We start from the raw sequence: 20,447 nt of genomic DNA, 5'->3' as shown, positions 1-20,447 counted from the left end.
CTATGAGTGCGGTACCCCAAGCTCACGTGCAACCATTGAGAGGCGAAAGCATTTTTGCAAGGCTTGGCATGCAAGCATTTTCTACACTCTTTCCGCGAGAGGTATTCAATGATGTATAGACCACCACCCGGGTTCTACAGGGACCCTAGGCAGTGTGCTAGGCCCTACGTAACCCGGCTTGGTTAATAGCTGGTTTCCTCTTTTGTATTCACCTTCAGCAGCTCTATTAGAAGCTGACTTGCAGGGTGTTTTTTCAAAGCATTAATAGAAGTTCCTTTTTTTGCACACACACACACACACAGACTCTCTTTCACATCTCCTAATGCCCTTTATATGAGAAAACAATTACATAAATAAAATTAAACATGAAAGAAAACTGAAAATTCTCTTTATATGTGACAACAATTGCATTTCGAGGTCATAAGAGGAAACATGAAATGATTTTATTCAATAAGATACTATGCTTTTGGGTGTAAAAAAATGGTAACATCTTAATGACATGCCAAATACTAGAAACCTTGGGAGAAGGTAACCATTCTCTGCCAGTTTCACTTTTAAAAAATGTTCAGTAACCGTGCCACATCCGTGGGCTTAGGATGAACCTATTAGTAGCCTTTCGAAGTTCCCTGTAGCTTCATCCACGGAGTCTAACTCTGCACTAACCTTACGGACCTTCTTAAGGTTCTCTTCCTGCACTTTGAGCGGGACTTTCTCTTTGTATCCTGCACTCTCCATCTTCTTTGTCAAACTTTCTTTCTGCCTGTAAACCAGGTCAACAAAATAACTATATCAACAGCCTGACAACAGGCTCGGAAAGCAAGAACAAGCCCCACTCTAAATGTCTTTACAAAATGATGCATTGCAAATTACCTTAACTGAAGATTTCTTCCTTTCTACAATATAGGAAAGGCATATCAATGTGTCAAATAGCATTGGGCCACTTTAAAGTTTCCCAGGTCCAAACATACAAATCGAACAGAATAGTTGCACCTTAACAGAATATTTCAGGAATCTAAAGAGAATCTTCTGAAATGCCGAAAGACAGTGAAAACAAGAGTTTAAGGGAGAAGGGGGGTTGAGAATGCTAAATCAGGGAGCAAGGATTGAGCCAGGAGACAGAAGGAATAGGGAGAAATAAGCATAGAAAAGAAAACCTGGTCTGTAAAAAAATATGGTCATAAAAATTGGCGGCGGGAAACATTTCAGGAGTTGGGAGATTTTACCTTCTGACATTGAAGGCAATACAGTTTCAGCTTTATCTATGGCAATTTTCATGGTTTGATACTGCTTGAACAAATTGTTTAGGAAGCCCAGAGTAACAGTTGTAAGCTTGGGCTTTATATTCAAAAACCTTTATATACAGACAAGGGTATGGATAAAATCATGCACATATATATTACGTGCAATTTCAGAAATAAACCTCACAACCACACTATATGGTTGCCCTCCTGATATTTCTGCCACATCAACTATTTACGCTGCAATTCAAAGTTTTGACTTCATGATGACATTGTAAAATAGAGTAAATTAAAAAAACATTTGATAAGCGCATTTGGCATGAGCACAAACTACTGCCTTTTGGAAAATATACAGCAATGTGAACAAACACACAAAATCTTTTCCCATGTAATATGCGCATTGAATACAAAAGATATCAGAGGATTTCAGTGAGGATTCTACACTCTTCCCTGTCATTTCTAAATTTGTGCACAAGCATTGTGCATCCCACATTGAGTGCAACACAAAAAATTCCACACATAAGCAGATATGAAAAGTTGGACAGAGGAAAGTACAGGTTGGCACATTCGATATCAATTTTGACATAAAACTTGGTTACGTCATCAATCATGTGGAAGATTACTCACCCTAAAAGTTCCTCTCGCTTCTTTGTTAGCTTTGAGATTTCTAGAGCAGCGTCCACAACACCTTCGAGGAGTAAGAATGCTGATATTTGTTCATTTACAATAAAAACTGCACAACCTGAAGGAGGTATATCGGTTTCCTGCAACACCTAGTGCCAGATCCAAAGGGAGTGATAAGCTACCTGCAAACCAATGGAAGCAGAAAGCAATGCAGATCTTGTCTAATAGAATTTAGAGACATACCTTTACATTTGACAAATTTGCAAGAGTGCGAATTTCAGAAGAGCACTTCTGTGACACGATACTGCATTCTGCTGTTCGGCAAAGTAGCATAGCCTCAGGTCTGCATACAGAAGTTATAATATGTTTTAGTTTAGAACCAGCTCAAAATGTTACCATGATCATTGTTTGAACAGTACTTGAATAAAGAATTTTCATTGGAAAAAATGAAAGAGAACCCAAAGAAATTTGCAATCTCTTAGCTTGTGAGGAACTAAATTTAGACACCCTCACTGGCATCATTAAATCATTAAAGTATCTATCCTAGTGATACATTGGGTTCATACCAGATCCAATCAACAACAAGCAATGTACACAGACATAACCGATGCATAGAAACATCACTAAGGCTCTGCAACAAATCTATGATTGGTCCTTTGTGTGTTTTTCATCTTGGATTAGAAACAGCTTCGAAACCTGCAGGCATTTTCTACACGTTTTTCGCGAGGGGTATTCGCTTGATGTATAGACCACTATCTTGGTTGCTAGCTCCTGTTTTGGAATCTCTCTAGGCGGTGAGCCGTGAGATCCGAAAACATATGGCTTTCCTATAGCTGGCAGCCTGTTTTTCTTCTGTACTTCCATCGACAGATCCTTTTTGTATGGTGTTTTCAAGCATTAATAGAATTTACATTTTTTTTTGGGGGGGCAAAAAGCTTCGAATTGCTGTTCCAAGCAAAGGCACTTGTTTCTACAAGCTTCTTGACGCTATTTTGTAGCTTTTAAAACAGTTCTCAGACTAGTTGACCCATTTTTTCACTGCTTCCAAGACAAGGTCGTGTTAGAGATATCATAGCCAAAGAGTGTGTTGGTGTGATGTGCTAGTGTGTAATACTAGGTGATCTAGTACTAGTTCATGTGTGTCATGTGTAAGTGCCACATGTCATTATGGGACTTATCCCATATGCACTAGGTGCTAGTGTGTAAGTGAGTAGCCTATATAAGGCTTGTACTTCTCATGATTATGAATAAGATAGCCTCATGATTATGAATAAGATAGCCTTTCATTATGTTTTAATTTATGTATCATTTCCTCACACCCTAACCTTCTCTCCCTCTCTCTCCACCATGTTTCTAACACGGTATCATAGCAGGTCAACCTGCCCTGCCACGTCATCTCTGACCTTACCCTAACCCTAATTTTGCTCAATCTCTTCCTTCATGCAGCCGCCTCAACTCTGCTCATTTCCGCCCAAGTTCAGCCTCATTTCCATCTCTTTTCAGTTGTCTTCTACCTGTTTACGGTTTATGCACAGTCGCCCTCTTTGCTGCCCTCATTACCCGTCTGTTTTGCAGCTTCTTCTGCCCATTTAGCCTCTCCACAGCCTGATGGTCAACACGCCTTCCAAGAGACGCCTGCACGTGTCTATTTTCGAGCCTTCTTGGAGCTGTTCCATCCCGTTTTTAGGGTTTGCAGGCTGTTCCATCCCGTTTTTAGGGTTTGCAGGCTGTTCCATCCCGTTTTTAGGGTTTATGCACAGCCGCCCTCTTTGCTGCCCTCATTACCCATCTGTTTTGCAGCTTCTTCTGCCCGTTTAGCCTCTCCACAGCCTGCTGGTCGACAAGCCTTCGAAGAGACGCCTGCACGTGTATTTTTTAGCCTTCTTGGAGCTGTTCCATCCCGTTTTTAGGGTTTGCAGGCTGCTGCAGCAGAAATCGACCATCTGTGAGTGAATTTCATGACTTTGGAGGCATTTCCAACCTAGTTAGGAGCTACTACTACAATTCCGAGCTGTTTTGGTGCTGCTGCAGCATAACTGCCTACATCAGAGGTGATTTTCGGCATTTTCCTCATCTGCTCCAGCATTTCAAAACCCTAAATCAACTTGGAGCTGCATTTCCACCCACTTTCGAGGTGTTTTTCGCCTTTTAGCACATCGAAATCAATCGTTTCTCTGCGTGAAGATTTGCTGCAGCACCCCATGTGCACTTTGAATAGCCGCCTGATCATTTTGAAGCTGTTTTGAGGCCTCTAGCATACATATAACAGACATTTTTCGTTGTGTAGGCGTGCTACATCACTTCAGACTGTTCAAGGGAGCCACCTTCCACATGGACTGCCTGCTCTTTGGACTTTGGAGCACCTTGCTGAGCCTTCTTGAGGATTTCTAACCTGCTACCACGCCCACTAGTGCACATCTCTTGGCTCATTTTTGCATTTTGAGGCATGTACCAGCTGTTGGACACGTTTATTCAAGCATTTCTTAGGCTGTTGATTCATTTCAGAGCCCAAGACCAGCCCCTGTATTGGCTGGTTACCCATTTCAGCTTGCTGGCTTTGCTACCTCAGTTTGATACAATGGAGCCTCCTCCTTGTGGTGAACACTCATTAGTATCACTCTAAGCTAGGGATGAGCAGCATGACAAAGCACTGGCACTTATTAATGTGAGGTTGGTCAACAAATTGCTTCATCAAACTTGACCTCACTACTTCAGCCAAGAAGACCCTGGACAAGCTCAAGAATACCGATGCTACATCTACTGGACTTGAGAAGGAAGCTTTATCTGCTATGTTGCATGATCTATTCGTCTCTGAGATGGTACATGATGCTTAGCTCTATGTGTTTGTGTTGAGTCAAATAAAGGTCCTCAGCCTTGAGTTGTCCCTCTAAAGTGAAAGTATTTGGAGTCAATAAGAGGTACTCTGCCCAGTGTGTAAGTGAGTAGCCTATATAAGGCTTAAACTTCTCATGATTATGAATAAGATAGCCTTTCATGATGTTTTCATTCATGTATCATTTCCTCACATCCTAACCTTCTCTCCCTCTCTCTCCACCATGTGTCTAACAGGTCGAACCTGTCTTAGGGTTTTTGGAGGATGTGTACAGCTGTGCGGGTTGTTTTTGACACGTTTAAAGCTCTCTAGAGGTGCCCAGCACCTAGTCGACCTAATTTCTGACAGGCTGAACCTGTTTTTGACCATTTCTCTTCACCTTTGCCTGAACATCCTTCAAAAACCAATCACCAACTCAGAAAACAGCAGCAAATGCCCTCTAATAGAGCACCGAGGCTGCAGGACCCTGTAGAAGATGGCTGCCATCAAAAACAAGCTGTTTTGCAGCAGATTTTCACGATGAATCTTAACTTCCTCGCGACAGAATTGCTCCACAGGTGTGGGGGAGGTGATAGGAAGCAAGAGGAACCAGCTCCGATACCAAATGTTGGAAAAGAAAGCAAGACAATGAGAGAGAATGGAGCTGAAGAAAGATGAACTGAAATTGCAGTAATAGAATGAACTACAAAGCTAGGGTGGTCATGGAGGATGGACCCTAACTAGGGTCCAAACATGTGTAGTGACCAACTTACCCACAAACTCAACCTCTAATTGAGGTTAGGGGGGAAAACCTTAATAAAGGCCCCTAACTAGGGTCCAAACATGTGTAGTGACCAACTTACCCACAAACTCAACCTCTAATTGAGGTTAGGGGGGAAAACCTTAATAAAGGCCCCTAACCCTTATTACATTGGCTACTGCCTTAAGAAAGATGAATATTTCTAACAGTAAGGGAGTTAATCCCCCTAGACTGCTAGAGGTGGCACCCAGTGATATTGTAGGGTGTAAGAACAACAAAACGTAGACTTTCATTTCACGCATGCAACATGATTAGTGAGAAGTCAGGAGTGATGTCAATTGAAAAGTGCTGTCACAAAACCAGCAGTTCTCATCTTAGCAGTATAACGAGTTAAAAGCTCAAGTTTTACAATCGTTCCAAGGTATTTGATTGCTAATTTGTTTGCCCTCATGGGGGGTAGCTAGAGATGCTTTCAAAGTACGTTTGTCCATATTCAGGGTGATCATCTGCTCAGTTTTCACTAAACACAAAGATCCCCCACCCCTCAATATGTAGCTTCTGTTCGACCTACCAAAGAGGGTTTGCGATACAAAATCTTATGGTTTACGATACAAATTCTTATGGGGCTACAATCGCACACAGCAGATCAGCATGAAGACTTTTTCCATACTAAGATCAACAACAAACAATAAGTGATACAGAATGATATAGCAATACTGAGGGGAATTTAAGAAAGATGATCTGCATAGAAAACCTGGGATTATTCCTATACTTATTACCATAAGTTAGAATAACATGTGCACATTCCACCTTGCCAGCACACACCCACAAACCTTCTAAGCCCACAATTCAGCATGTATAATGTGGATTATAAGATCTGGCACACCGACTTGCATCACTAATGCACACGAGTGGGCGCAGCCCAGACACACAAGCTTATGCCCAGTCAGCCCATAAAGCCCGAAAGCTTGTACAATAACATTTTAACCCATATCAATTTCTTACCTTTCCTTTGGTTCCAAGCGATATGTCGCACGAAGAGTCCGAATTGATTTTACCACAGACTCGATTAACAACATTTCAGACTCGGTTTCCAAGCTTGTCCAATCCTGCACATGTAGGAAAACATTATAGCATTAGAACTTTGTAACATTTCAAAATCCAGTACAAAAAATCTACTTCATAGGACTTCAGTCTCTGAAAAGAATTACAGAAAGATAAAAGGGAAGAAAGAGAAATCAACTCAAAACCATGACTCATGCCATCGGATGGAAACACAGCATAACTCTATATTTACACTGACCTCAACAAAAGAAGGATAATCCGCAATCATGATCGACGAGCGTGAACTGCCACCCAGTCTTTGTGGGAGACGCTGCCACAGTTCTTCTGTTACAAAGGGCATGAATGGATGCAGCAGGCGCAAACCTGTATCTAAGCATACCCATAAGGTATCCTGAGTGGCCTTTTTTAAAGCAGCAGCCTCAGCATTACTGTCATCTCCAGCCAAAGCTGGCTTGCTTATCTCAATGAAAACATCACATAATTGGTATAGCCACCATGAGTGCACAGCTGTTGTGGCCCCTGAAAAATCATATGCCTCAAGACAAGTATTTGTCCTTAAAATGGCGCTGTTTAACACTGATAGAATCCATTTACATCCAAAAGGAAGAAAAGCTGTCTCCAGCTTAGTTGAGGGGACAAAACCCTTTCCAAGGTTTATCATGGCAAATCGAATTGCATTCCAAAGTTTGTTGCACCAATGTCGGTAACCCACAACACGCTGTATATCAAGGTTTATTTTGTCTGACTGCATAAATGCATGAAACAATAATCAGTCTACTTTTGTGACACACTCCATATTCCCCTTTAACTCAGACTATCTTTTGACATACTTATCAGCAGGAGAAAATATCAGTGGTGAAGTAGACGTTCTAAACCTGGACAGAAACCTGCTAATGAAAATTACCTGGGCTGTATATGCAACAAGTGCAAATCGCAACGCATCTGCACCACATTCATCGATCCCTTTGGGAAAGTCTCTCATCATCCCTGACTTTGCTATTTCCATTTCTTTGTTATCTAAGTTACCCTGCTCCAGTCTCTTCAATAACCCGTCCAATGTAATACCCTGAATAACTTCTAATGGATCAATCACATTGCCAAGCGATTTTGACATCTTCCGCCCATGTGCATCTCGCACCATTGCGTGAAGAAACACCTGTGAATACATCCAGTGATGAATAACACACTCTCAGTAACCCGCCCCCCCCCCCCCTCTCTCTCTCTCTCTTTCAATAACTGCATAGAGGTGGTTCATCGAATAAAGAATCATTTCAACAAAATGAAAGCAGTCGCACGGATTGAGTGCAAAAGTTCATTGGAGAAAAAGAAGTTTAATCAAGCAATCATTACAACAACAAAATTCTTAGAAGAAGAGAAATTTGTCATAGAAAAAAGACACAAGCAGATAATCATGCTGTAAGCCTATGCTACTTTGGCACAAAAGATATGGACATGTCAATTTCAAGAGTTTGACACCAGTCAAGAACAAAAATATGATCACTAGCATTTCAAAACAACATCCAGTAACTATTTATAAGCATCACATTGGTACATGTGTAACCATGCAGGACTGTCACTTGCCAGATATGTGGTACATAATTATGTATTTGTAACCAAACTTCACTTATCAAATTCAATAGGATTTCTAGGAAATATTTCATTGAGAGGCTCCATGAAGTACCTTTTTAAATGGAACCTGGCCTGTTAGCTTCATGCCAAGCATAACCATGCGAGCTACCCAGAAAAATAGAATATCGTGGCCTGTTTCCAATAACGCTGTTGGGTAGAAAGATTCCAAATCAACTGTCTTTTCTGGCCATTCCATAACGGAGAATGGGAAAAGGCCAGAGGAAAACCATGTATCCAAAACATCTGGATCTTGAGCAAGCTTATACTTTTTCCCATGATACTTTTGACTGGCTTGCAATACAGCTTCTTCCTCATTTCTTCCAACTACCCAATGATCAAGATATGCACCAAACTCTGTTATCTCATCATCCTCTAAAGTAACATACCAAGCTGGTATCCTGTGTCCCCACCAAAGCTGTCTTGATATGCACCAATCTCTTATGTTCTCTAACCACCTGCATAAGCAAACAAGTTAATTAACATGTTAACTTGAAGACATATCTTCGTCGATGTGTCAAGAGTATCTAGTATATGTAAAGAACAACAGTTGAACAAGTGCATCCTATGGGGATATAGCCACCTACAAGAGTTACCCCAACTACGGGAACACAACCAAAATTGTCATTTTACTACACCTCTCATACAAAAGCATCCAGGAACATTTAAGATATTTTACTACATAGATTTTGTTGAAGATGTCCGCCACATATACATCTAGGGCATATCCCATGAGGCCAACATCCTTGATTAGTTGTATACCTTTGTAAGACTAGGATAAGTCCAATCATACAAATTTAGATTTTTTGTTGTTCTAAAGACCAAAAATCTACACAGAAAATAAAAGAGAAAATGAAAGAGAAGAAAAAAGAGGTAAACAAAAACTTTTATGAAAAACAAAAAGGAAGACATACTTAGCAAGCAAAGCAACACTTATGTCCTCATCAGTGCCCAAGCATAAGCAGCTATACTGGGTTTCTAAAGACCTGCGGAGTCTCTTGGGCAAACCCAGTGCTTACTAAATACGTCAAATAAACAAAAGAGAAAGAAAACAAGAAATAAAGAAGAAAGGAAGAAGGTGACTAAACAAAAATAAACAAGCAAGTCAAGAAACAAAATCTTCCAAAAAACTGGAATTCTCTCTCTCTCTCTCTCTCTCTCTCATTTAAAACATAAAAAGCTAAATGGATCCTTGATTAGTTGTATATAACAAAAACAATTGCCAATGTATTTCTTGCTATCATAAAACATGAGATCCTTCACAAAACATTGGCTGTCACAAAAATTAGATTATGAGCGAAATTCCTCAACGACATGCATTCCATTCACGCTGCATTGGTTGCCTTACATGCAGCTTCACATTAGCATAGAGACAGAGACTATTATCTAACTGAGCAAATAAATACATGCGGAGCCAAGCTAGAACCAAAACCCGCACATCAAGTATCTATGTCTACATTTCCTGCCCAATCAAATCAGTGAAGACCTACAACACCAAGTCATTGTCTCTAGCATATGCAAAATCAAATGTTAGTCTTCCAGTGACATACATTAAAACTTTTACATTGTGTTCCAATGAGTGATTGTTGGGTAAAATTTGGCTTACCAACCCAATCATGAAGACACGTTGTGACTCATGCAATAAAGATAAGGTCTGCCTAGCACATGTCTATACAAAGTAGTGTTACTTTAATCCTTGTCATGCTTGCTTAACATTAAGACGGATATCATATAAAGTTCTGTTATCCGAAGGGCCCTCGCAAAACAAAAAGGCCTAATGTTTGTGCTTCCTAAGGTTCCACCTCATTGTTTGTGCTTTGCAGAATACCAGATAAAACTCAGCTATCCGAAGGGGCCAACGCAAAAGAACAAGGCCTACTGTTTGTGCTTGCTTCCTAAGGTTCCACCTCACTACTTAAGGCAACCGCGGAGTAGGCACTAGCAACTGATGTAAACGCTTTGACTTTGGTTCTTAAAACTCCTAAGCACACCTTACCAACAACAATTCCCTACCTCCTCTTTAAATGCATTACACCCCCCTCCCTTTTCCCATCCTCCTTGTAGGTTGCCTACGTCGAATTGTGAAAGCCTTTGTGCTGACGTCCCACACCTCTTATATCTTGTGGTTGGGAAGGGAAAACTTCTCGAATGCCTTTTCCAATGCCTTCATGCCCCCCTGGCCTTTGCGAGTGATGGAAACATTTTCCATCAAAGTCCATCGATGTCAATCAACGGGATTCCGTCATTGTGAATTCACATTCAATTGTAGATTTTTTGGCTTGTCATTCATTGCCAATGCTTTCAAAAACCATTAAATGTATTATAGATCGTATATAGTGTGTGCTATCACTAGGGTAAGAGTAATTGAGGACGAGCTGCAGGTGAAGGGAGGAGAGGCAGAGTGGGTCTTGTTGAGCCCAAGGCTAAATAGCAGGCCATCAAGCGTGGGTTTGCTACCAACCCCTCATGTTTAGCTGGTTGGGACCTGCTTGAGGCACTCCCTGTTGTAAGGCAGTCAAATGGGCTCCTTTAGTAGCCCACCTGCAACAAGCATGAAGGGGAACGAGGGGGATGCTCGCAAGTGAGATGGCCAAAACCATGCAGCCAACAAGGATTTCAAGCAATTGAGAGAGGAAGTTCACGCAACACGAGGAGAGAGAGTGGTTTCACACACACTTTTTTTTGTAAAAGAAATTGCTCTCTCTCTCTCTCTCTCTCTCTCTCTCTCTCTCTCTCAACAGCAGCATTTCACTCGCCTTTTTTCGCACTGTCAAGAACTTGAAAACTCTTGACCCCTCCACATCGGAGGAGATTTTTTGTACTGAGGATTAGGTCCCATGGGTCATTTTTGGCCCCATGAGGACGATAATAAATTCTACCTCTCTCTCTCTCTCTCTCTCTCTCTCTCTCAACGACAACGTTGGGGTCTTTTGTCACTTGTCTTTTTTCATACTGTCAAGAACTTGAAAACTCTTGACCCCTCCACATCGGAGGAGATTTTTTGTACTGAGGATTAGGTCCCATGGGTCATTTTTTGCCCCCCGAGGACGATAATAAATGCTTAGGTCCCATAGGCCGATTTTTTGGTCTTCAGAGGACGATAATATATTCTTCTTCTTCTTCTTCTTCTTCTTCTCTCTCTCTCTCTCTCTCTCTCTCTCTCTCTCTCTCTCTCTCTCTCGGCCAAAAAGCCTATGAGACCATGAAGTCTGAAGTCATCACAAGAGTGCATCCCGTATGGGAGGAGCTAGAGGTGTCTATCACATCTGATGAAACTATAAATTGCACGAAAGGAACTCCGTGTGTCAAGGAGTTCCTATCATATCTTGTCATGTGTCATGTCTTGCCTAGGGCATAGTGACCTAAACTCTAAGTGGGCGACTTGGATCCAACCTAGAGTTGTCATGTCTTTGAAACATGTATGAACCCTATTGCTAACGCACTCTGCTTCTCGCTATTGAATATGCATGCGGGCGACATGAGGTAGTGTAATGCCAGAATGCTACAATGATGATGCCTCGGATAGGGTGGGTGCTCATGAGGCCTGTGTCCACTCTCTCGCTTGATCTGTCGTGCTTGAAACTCTGGGTTTCGATCCCGACGTCAATTGTTTCTATGGTAGTTTCTTTGTGCTTCTTTTGTAGGTCCGGGGTTTCAGGAGCTCTGGGGTCATGTCAGTTGTTATCAGAGCAAACTCTTGAAAAGCGAATTCATGTAAAAGGAATCGTTTGCCAAGTTTTTCTCTTGATATACCCAAAAAAAAAATTTCACAATTTGTAGACTTCTTACTAGTGCAACTGGATTTGTCTATCAAGGTTAGGGCAAATTTCGTTTTTGAGAAGAGAAGGTGGATTTAGTGCAAGGTTACCCTAAATGTGAATGAGGATGAGCTAGAAAGTTGATATCAGCCAAGAATCATAGGAAAGGATTGCATCAGCTTGGAATCGTTAGGAAATTTGGTCCAGGACTGCCAAAAAGTAGGCGACTTGTAGCGATCCAATTTCCAATTTCTGGAATGACATTTGTAATTCAGCTATTGCGCATAATCTGGTAAACCTCCAATTCTAGTTAGAATGAGATTTGTGGTTCATTTGTTTGGGAATAAATTGGCTTGAGATTTGGAGAGGGAGGGGGGGGAAAGGGGGAACAGGCTGTTCCCTGCTTTTTGGCCATACCTAGCCGAGGGTCTCTAAGAAAAAAGCAAAAGCTTTTGCCAGCTTTTATGGAAAAGCATCCTAAAAGCTAAGCTTTCCAAAAGCAGTCAGCTTTTGGAAGAGAAGCAGTAGCCTTTGAGAAAAGCGATGCTTTCTAAAAGCAGTCAGCTTTTGGAGGAAAGCAGACCTTTCCAAAAGCACATCTTTAGGATGTTTTTTTGGAACAATTTCTAGATATACAAGGCTCAGCCAATAGTTATAAAACCCACACCCCTTTCTTGTCCATCGCTTCCATACCAGCATATGCTATTGGCATAACAACATCATCTATGATAGAGCCACATACATCAATTGCGATCCAGTGAAGCCCTTTCCCTTCATCGTTTCACATCTAGACTAGCTAGTTTTGCTGTTGTAGAAGTCATCCTCTTGCTATTCCACTGCGACTTGCAGTTTTTCCTCTTCTCGCAAGCTGAACCTTCACTTTCAGAATTCACCCATCAGTTCCAAGCTCCTAACTTGCGCCAAAACTGTTATACCCTCCATCTCAAGTAGTTTTTAGGTTTCGAAATTGAAATTCGCTGCTCCAAAACATTCGATTTCAGTTTTCTCTCATGCGCTCTTCAAGGTTAGACGATTTGCAAAAATTTCCTATGGCTGATCTGAATCACTCTCCCCAGGATGAAATTCAAGGTATGGATCATGGTATTTGTCACCAAGTTGTAAATACTCCAAGTTAAAGTTTCAATTGACCATTTTATTTGATCATAATTATAGAGTTCTTTATTTATTTAATTATGGTCAAAGAGTTATTTTCTAGGTATTGACTTTAGTCCAAGATACTTAACCTCGGTTAGATAAACTTACCCTTGGTTAGGGAGACTTGACTCACGCCAAGAGGGTTAACTACGGTTAGCCAAAGTATATCATAGCTAACCTCGATCAGAGAGTGTTGGCTTCGACCAACAAGACTTTGCGTTAGCCAAGGAGGGTTGACTTTGGTCAAACAAGTTATTTCCCGACCTCGATCGGCGAGTTTTGGCTTTAATTAAGGCGCCTTGACTGTCGATCAAAGCACCTTAATTCATGCACTTAAGAAAGCAAAGACCAAGGAATTCAAAGAAGGTGGGAAGTCTGTCAGGTTCGCTATTTAATGGCTAGTATGGTCATACAGAGAAGGCCATGCAATTTATCAAGCAGTTTGATGCAACGTTTGGTACAGAAAACTTTTCTGAGTCCTCCAAACTGCGCATGATTAGCTTACACTTGACAAGGACAGCCAATGCATGGTGGAGTGCACTGACCACAGATGGTCCAAAGAATTGGAAGGACTTCAAAAAGACCTTCTACAAGTAGTTTATGCCTAAATAGTTTCAAGACCATGCCCTTCTTAGCATAGAAAGTTTGCATATGGATGATGGGGACACAATGGAGATTTATAATCAAAAGTTTTGGGATGCATATCTACAGATTGCACCCTTTAAAGAGGTGCCTAAGAAGACCCAAATACGGAAGTATAGGGCTGGCCTTAATCCGAAGATACAGGCTGTGGTAAATACCCAGCATCATAAAGGCATCCATAACATTATGCATGCAGCCTCTGTGGCAAGTTTGATGCACATGCAAGATCCCACTACAGTGCCTTCTTTTTACACTGAGACAGCAGAGAAGGAAAGGCCAGCCACTCCTCAGTCTCAGAAAAAGGAGTTTCCCAAGGCTCATAAGATGGAATTTCAGACCCAGAAGCCGAAGGGGAACCAAGGACAAAAAGCCTATTAAGGCAAACCTCAGTTTTCCCCTGAGCAGATGGCTATATTCTGCAAGGAGGGGAAATGTTTTAGGTGTGAAAAAGAGGGGCATGTGGCTGTCCATTGCCCTGAGAAACCTTCGGGTTTGAAGGAGCAAAGAAAGTCACAAGGGCAGCCAAAGCCAATAGCAAGAGAAATTCTGGACATTCTGGGCAAAGCGTCAAATCCATAGGAAAGAGAGTTTTTGCTTTCATAGGGCAAGATAAGAGACTAGGAGACGCTCATATTGTTTGATCCAAGGGCTACAGACAATTTCATCTCAAAAGATTAACCCATGTGGCTGGGAATAAAGACTAAATAGTTGGTCAAGGCTCTAGATGCCGATCAGATGTGCCATGGGGACCCCATGCATGTTACTCCCTTGATTGGGAAACTCCGAGTCCATGTGCAGAGTTACGTAGATCAAGAGGATTTCTTCATTTCCCCGATTAAACATCATGATGTTTGGGAATGCATTAGTTTCATCGTAAGGTGGTGAAGTTATCTCTTCTCGAAAGAGTGCTTGAGTTTGTACATAGGGGTAAAGCGCAATGAGTTGTTTCCAGGAATAGAGGGGAGACCATCCCCATTGTATCTGATGTTTCAGTTGGAAAAGCAATAAAGTTTGCAGTTTCAGCGTACATGGTTTTCATTAAAGAAAGAGATGCTGAAATGCACATGATACAGAAAAAGAAAGATTCAGTTTCTTGCAAGCTTTAAAGATTGTTTTTCACATGCTTTGCAAGGCGAGTTACCTCCTCAGAGACCTAAAGGCCATCGGCCCCCGTACAGAGTCAGTGCAACTCAGCGAGAAGAAATCATGGCCAAGTGTAGGACTTGTTGCCCAAAGGGCTGATTTAGCTCAGTTCCTCTCCATTTTGTTCCCCTGTACTTCTTGTACAGAAGAAAGATGGTTCATTACGTATGTGCGTTGACTATCGCGCACTAAATAAGATGACCATCAAGAATAGATTTCCAATCCCGCGCATCGATGATGTGCTAGACCAGCTCAATGGAGCCTCAGTTTTCAGCAAGATAGATTTGAAGAGTGGTTATCATCAAGTCAAAATACAACCACAAGATGTGCACAAAACATCGTTTCGCACTACATTTGGGCTATGTATGAGTCCGGCAAATATCCAAGCCATCTAGGATTGGCTAGACTGAAAACAGTGCATGAAGTCCGTAGTTTCCTGGGCCCCTGTTCTTATTACATAAGATTTATCTGACATTTTGCTGATATTGCTGCTCCACTTCTTGACTTGACCAAGAAAAATGCAGCTTTCAAATGGCGTATTCCATAGAAGACAACATTCACTATACTCAAAGAGAAGCCGACTAGAGAGCCCATTTTGGTGACGCGACCTTCACCCCGCCCGCTGCTGCCCCCGTCCCTCGCGCTGATTTGGCTCCTGCCCTGCCACTCCCGCCCTTCTCTCCCCGCGCCCTCCCCTCGCACCCTGGTCGCCGCCCTGCTCGCCTTGCTGCAAGCCCCATCCAATGGCTGAGCGCTCTCGCCTGCTGGCCGGCTGCCCCTCCTGCTCGGGATCTGCCGTGAGCCTCTCTTGGATGGCGCTTCCCCAGCCATGGCCTGCTTGTTGGTGGCTTCCTTCCCGTGGCAGTGTTGTCTTCCAGGCTGGTCTTTTGCACCCTTCTCCCTCTCCGTGGAGTAGAAAGCGCTTGAGTTGGGGGTGTTTGAGCATTTGGAGGTGTCGAGCCATTCTTGGCATGGGGCCTTGCACTTCTTCGGAGGGGAGTATCTTCGGCTTCAGCCTTCTCCCTTGCCCTGGCCGTCCTCCACCTTTGCACCTTCACAGCAGCAGTAGGTTCATCTTTCAGGAAGCGTCTCTCCCTTCCCCGTGGCATTTCTATGGCGGGAGGAGGTTTGCCCTGCACTCTCTTGTTCTTCCGGAGTTGGAGCTCTCCTCGCAACTTAGCCCTGGCGACATCGGCCATGGCCATCCCCCAACCGTTCAGTTCGTGCCTCCCCGTGATGGTGGTTGTGCTGCCCTCGTCCCAACAGCATCTCCTGGCCGCGATTGGTGCACTGGAGCTGGAAAGACCTTGCCCTTGGACAACAACCCAGAGGGGTCGCGTCTGCTGGTGGCCTCTTGGCTTGGGTCTCCAAACTTCTCAAGACTCAGAGTTTTTTGGTACTACTTCGAGCTCAAGGAGATAGAGATGCGAGATGCCTGCCTCCATGGTGGTCAAGAGCTCTTCTTGATGGTCAAGCTCGACAACAGGGATCCTGGCGATCTCGGAGCTACTCCGGCCCATGGAACATTGCTACCTCGACGTGGCTTTACTGCTTTCTTCCCAGCAGGGGTTCTTGGTCGCGGTTGGCACCTTGGTCTTGGTCGGACTCGATTGCTGGATGTTGACTCAGAGGAGTCATTTCAGTTGATGGCTCACTGTCTCGAAGATTCTCTACCCACAGGGCGGTGGCTCTTGGCTCTATCCTCAGGGATCCCTTCTCCTGGGGCTCTACTTCTTCTTGTCGTACCAGGAGGCACCCCAAGTGGGTTGAGGCCTGCAGATGCGTGGAGCGGGCTACTGGAGTGCGGACTCGCCCCCCGTCAGGTGGTGGTTGCTCATGCAAGCGGGTCTCTTCCTATTGGCGCCCTCGGGCGGGCTCGATGGACAGGAGCTCAGCAGAGGAGGGATTCATACATTCTTGGATCACGAGTACCTCCAGGATTCACTTCATCAGGGATCCGTAGCTTTTTTGGTTTTGCGGTTTACTAGTTCTCAGAAGACACAGACTAGGGCTTCTTGTTTTGACAGCATTTTGCAACAGTTTGATGCTTAGCCCTATGAGGCTTGTAGTTTCGCGGGAATTATCCCTTTGCTCCAGCATTGCTGTTGAGTCTCTTGTAATCCTTGTTTCGAAAGTAATATAATTAGCCCTTCTTTTTGCGAAAAAAAAAAAGAGAGCCCATTTTGATAGTTCTTGATCAGTATCAGCCTTTTGATGTAGATTGTGATGCTTGCAGAGAGTGTGTTGGGGCTGCATTGCATCAGAATGGTCATGTAGTGGCTTATGAAAGCCGGAGACTACGGGATGCCGAGAGATACTTGGGAATCTATGAAAAAGAATTGCTAGCTGTAATTCATGCCATTAATACATAGAAACACTATCTCTTGGGTGCAAAATTTGTTATAAAGACTCACCACCGAAGTCTAAGATATTTCTTGACTCGTGAGGCTTTCCGCGGACGTTAATCTCTCTCTCCCTCTCTCTCTCTCTCTCTCTCTCGTTCATGTGTCAAGTTGTTCGTGACGCGTGTTACCATGAGTAAACCAAGCTCCATGCAAGTCCAACTGGGCTTGACGGGGAGTCCTTGACACTTGTGCCTCCCAAGCATATCTGGAATCTACTGCTTTCACCTCTTGCTCCTCTCTATGGATGCATCTATGGGTAGTGCGAAGCAACCTAATGTTGTGATGCAGCTCAAATGGGGTGAGAGCTGGCTAGGGTAATGCCCACTCTCCTACGGGTCTGACATCTTTGGAGGATATGTTCGTGATCAAAGATCAACAACCTCTAATCAATGTGGTATCTCGTATGAAGTAGTTTGTGATCTTCTACTGTGAGGGGCTATGCCTAGCACTTGCCTCATAAGCCTAGATAGTAGTCTAGTGACCTCATGTACAAATACTCCAGCACATCAATACGTGCTTCCCCATCTCCGCTCGATGCATGGGACAAAAGGTGCAAAGCTGCTCTCGACTCTCATACTATCTAGGACGTCCCATCAATATGTGCTTCTTGATCTCTGCCTCATGCATGTGACAAAGGGTGCAAAGTCTTAGATCCTTACATGTCATATGGCTGCGATTTCAGGTGCAGCCTCTAGCTGAGCCTATGAGATCAGTTTTTGGAGCTGAACCAGGGCGATGCATACCACATGGAAGAGGAGGATCTATTGGTAACCCAATGCCTAAATGAATCCATTTTTGCTAAGTGGAGGAATGCTCTTTGTAGAAGGCCATCTTGGTAGATTATGGTTGTGGCTATGATGGGAATACCCATGTCTCATGAATATATACCTACCCTTAATTTTCTCAGATGACCCGTTGAATATCCTGCTGTGTCAAATGTAAGAAGGAAACAGCTAGCGAGTACTAGTATAGAGATGGGTGATCAATAGGCTTGCCATGGGAGTGGAAACATGTGGTAACCCAGCATATCAACACGATTCATCCTCCTCATTTGCAAACTCCATAGACAATGAAAGATCCCTCCATGGTATCCTCTATCTAGCCTTGTCCGTTAGGCCATTTTGTCTGCTTGGTCTATGTATGTGATGATCTCGAAACACTGCCGCTCTAATGTTTGTAGACAAAGCTGGCTCACCCATAAATATTTGTTTTATTTTTTGTGTAGTGGTGGTCGGAATTCTAGTATCACCTTGACTTTGTCCATATACGTAGCAATACCAAATCTTGATCACCTTTATTCCAATATCACCATGAACCCATATCTATGTACGTGCATGGAACAAAAAATTGAAACGTTCTGCAAATAAGGCTTGTCCACAAGCTGCCTTCAGTGATTTTTCTTCAATTAAAATATTCGATCCATGTCGGCCCAAAAAAGTAAGTATTCAAAAGACATAGGGAGACATCTTAACTCATTCTTCAAGCGCACTTTTAACCTTTTTAAAAATAAAAGTGAGCTTAAACATTGAATTAAAATATCATATAAGAATGAAATCCAAACCAACAACTACTATGTGCTCTGCCGACCTGAACCATTCTGCTTCAAATTGTTTTGGCACGATCTCCAAACGGCCATCACGAACAGCATCACAAGATTCCTTGGCCATGCCACTACAGTCAACAAACCATTGTGGTTTGATCATCGGTTCCACCACATCATCACTTCTTGAGCATATTGCGAGGCGCATGTCATTATTTTCAGTCTTTCTGTACAGGCCCTGTGTAAATGCCCCAAACCTTTTATAAGTGATCCATGTCAAAAGTTAGCCTTCATTCAACAGCCACCTAGCAAGTCAGCATGCATCACATGACAGTTGAGACATCAGTACTATGACAAATTTTAACTAAATCTCAGTCCCTACAATTCAGCTCTATAACAGAACATAGTATCGCACGACAAAGCAGCTTCAAATGTCATCTAGGGCACATAGAGCAGCACCACCTATCATTTTCTAAAATTTATGTTTTTGCATGCAAAATGTACAAACAACTGCAATTGCTTTTATGAACCCACACATAGTTCAACAAACAACTTAAACATGGATAGTCTGGACTACTGAATGTTCTCATCCTCCTTGGCTCCTCCCTTTACACCACTTGCTGCTGATCGCCCTCACCATCACTGCGCCTCTCCCCTCCCCTCCCCCTCATAATCAATGTCCCTCTCAGCCTCCCCCCCTGCCCCCCCTCTCTTGACCTTCCCTCCCTGTGCACTGCCCCTCTCCCCCCAGGCACCTCTTCTCTGCTCCCTCTCCTCCCCATCCGCCCCCCGCCCCCTTTACAATTAGCACAAACACGGGATCCCCCCCTACAAGAAGGAAAAAAAAAACACCCCTCCCAAAAACCCTTTCCCTCCCTCCCTGCCCCAATGGCTCTATGTAGCTTGATCCCCCATCCCTTCCTCCTTTCCCAAGTTGTTCCACCCCGAGAATGCACCTTGTGGGTTAGGCTGTACCCCCGGCTCCCATTCTCTCTGTTTCCACTTTAGCCTCACCACTTTTTGCATGCAGGACACCCCTTGCCCATGTCCTTGTTGGTCTATGCCCACCATGGATTGAATAATGCCATCATAGGTTGTAATATTGAGTCTACACTCGGTTATGACGTGTGACCAATGTAAAGAGTCATAGACAATATGTCGGGTTCGGATGTAGAATCTGATTCCAGTTCAATGAAGGAGTCTAAACTCCTCCCTAAGTTGATGCAATAGTAATTTTTTGCACTAACATGTGGCACTATGCCACGTGTCGCTCTACGACTTGCTCTTAATCTAAGGGTGTAGGGTTCTTATAAAACCCATACTTCCTTTGTATTTCAAAAGTGTGCAATTCATTTCACCTTTCTCAGACTTTACCCCAAAAAATTATTTTAAGTTCTCTCCGTCTCATAAAACTCACAACTGGTATAAACACAGTGGGCTCAAGTAGCATATACAAACACCTTTATACATTTGATGGCAAACAGGAAAGAGAAGAGTGCATGTTTCACATTCAAAAACTCATTACATATTTTTACTATAGAACAATGGCTCACATTAACCACAAAAGTTTTCTGGTATTGAGCAATAGCACATCTTTTGGGAATATGCTGGTCTTGTTTTTCATGAAACAGACTTTTTATTTCCATGAAAGAGACTTCTATTAAATATGAATGAAACCC

The 20,447-nt window shown here is 43.0% G+C and overlaps 1 protein-coding gene across 2 annotated transcripts in view; it reads right to left on the bottom strand.

Moving 5' to 3' along the window:
- Nucleotides 1–422: 422 nt before the first annotated feature.
- The window catches only part of LOC147880641 (valine--tRNA ligase, mitochondrial 1-like), a 67,160-nt gene continuing 47,135 nt past the window's right edge, over nt 423–20,447 (bottom strand). For both annotated transcript variants that reach the window (XM_087370436.1, XM_087370437.1), the window contains exons 15-22: nt 18,816–19,006; nt 8,181–8,583; nt 7,404–7,655; nt 6,738–7,244; nt 6,440–6,543; nt 2,106–2,205; nt 1,866–2,011; nt 423–760 (exon numbers count right to left, since the gene is read on the bottom strand). In XM_087370436.1, coding sequence (XP_087226562.1) covers nt 592–760; nt 1,866–2,011; nt 2,106–2,205; nt 6,440–6,543; nt 6,738–7,244; nt 7,404–7,655; nt 8,181–8,583; nt 18,816–19,006 — 1,872 coding nt within the window. In that variant the 3' untranslated portion in view covers nt 423–591. The remainder of the gene's footprint in view (nt 761–1,865; nt 2,012–2,105; nt 2,206–6,439; nt 6,544–6,737; nt 7,245–7,403; nt 7,656–8,180; nt 8,584–18,815; nt 19,007–20,447) is intronic.

This window comes from Dipteris shenzhenensis, chromosome 32 (assembly GCF_047967505.1).
Source record: "Dipteris shenzhenensis isolate YYH24624 ecotype China chromosome 32, Dip_SZ_1.0, whole genome shotgun sequence".
Classification (NCBI taxonomy): Eukaryota; Viridiplantae; Streptophyta; class Polypodiopsida; order Gleicheniales; family Dipteridaceae; genus Dipteris; species Dipteris shenzhenensis.
The sequence above is the reverse complement of the archived record's forward strand: the minus strand, read 5'-3'. Positions and strand labels throughout refer to the sequence as shown.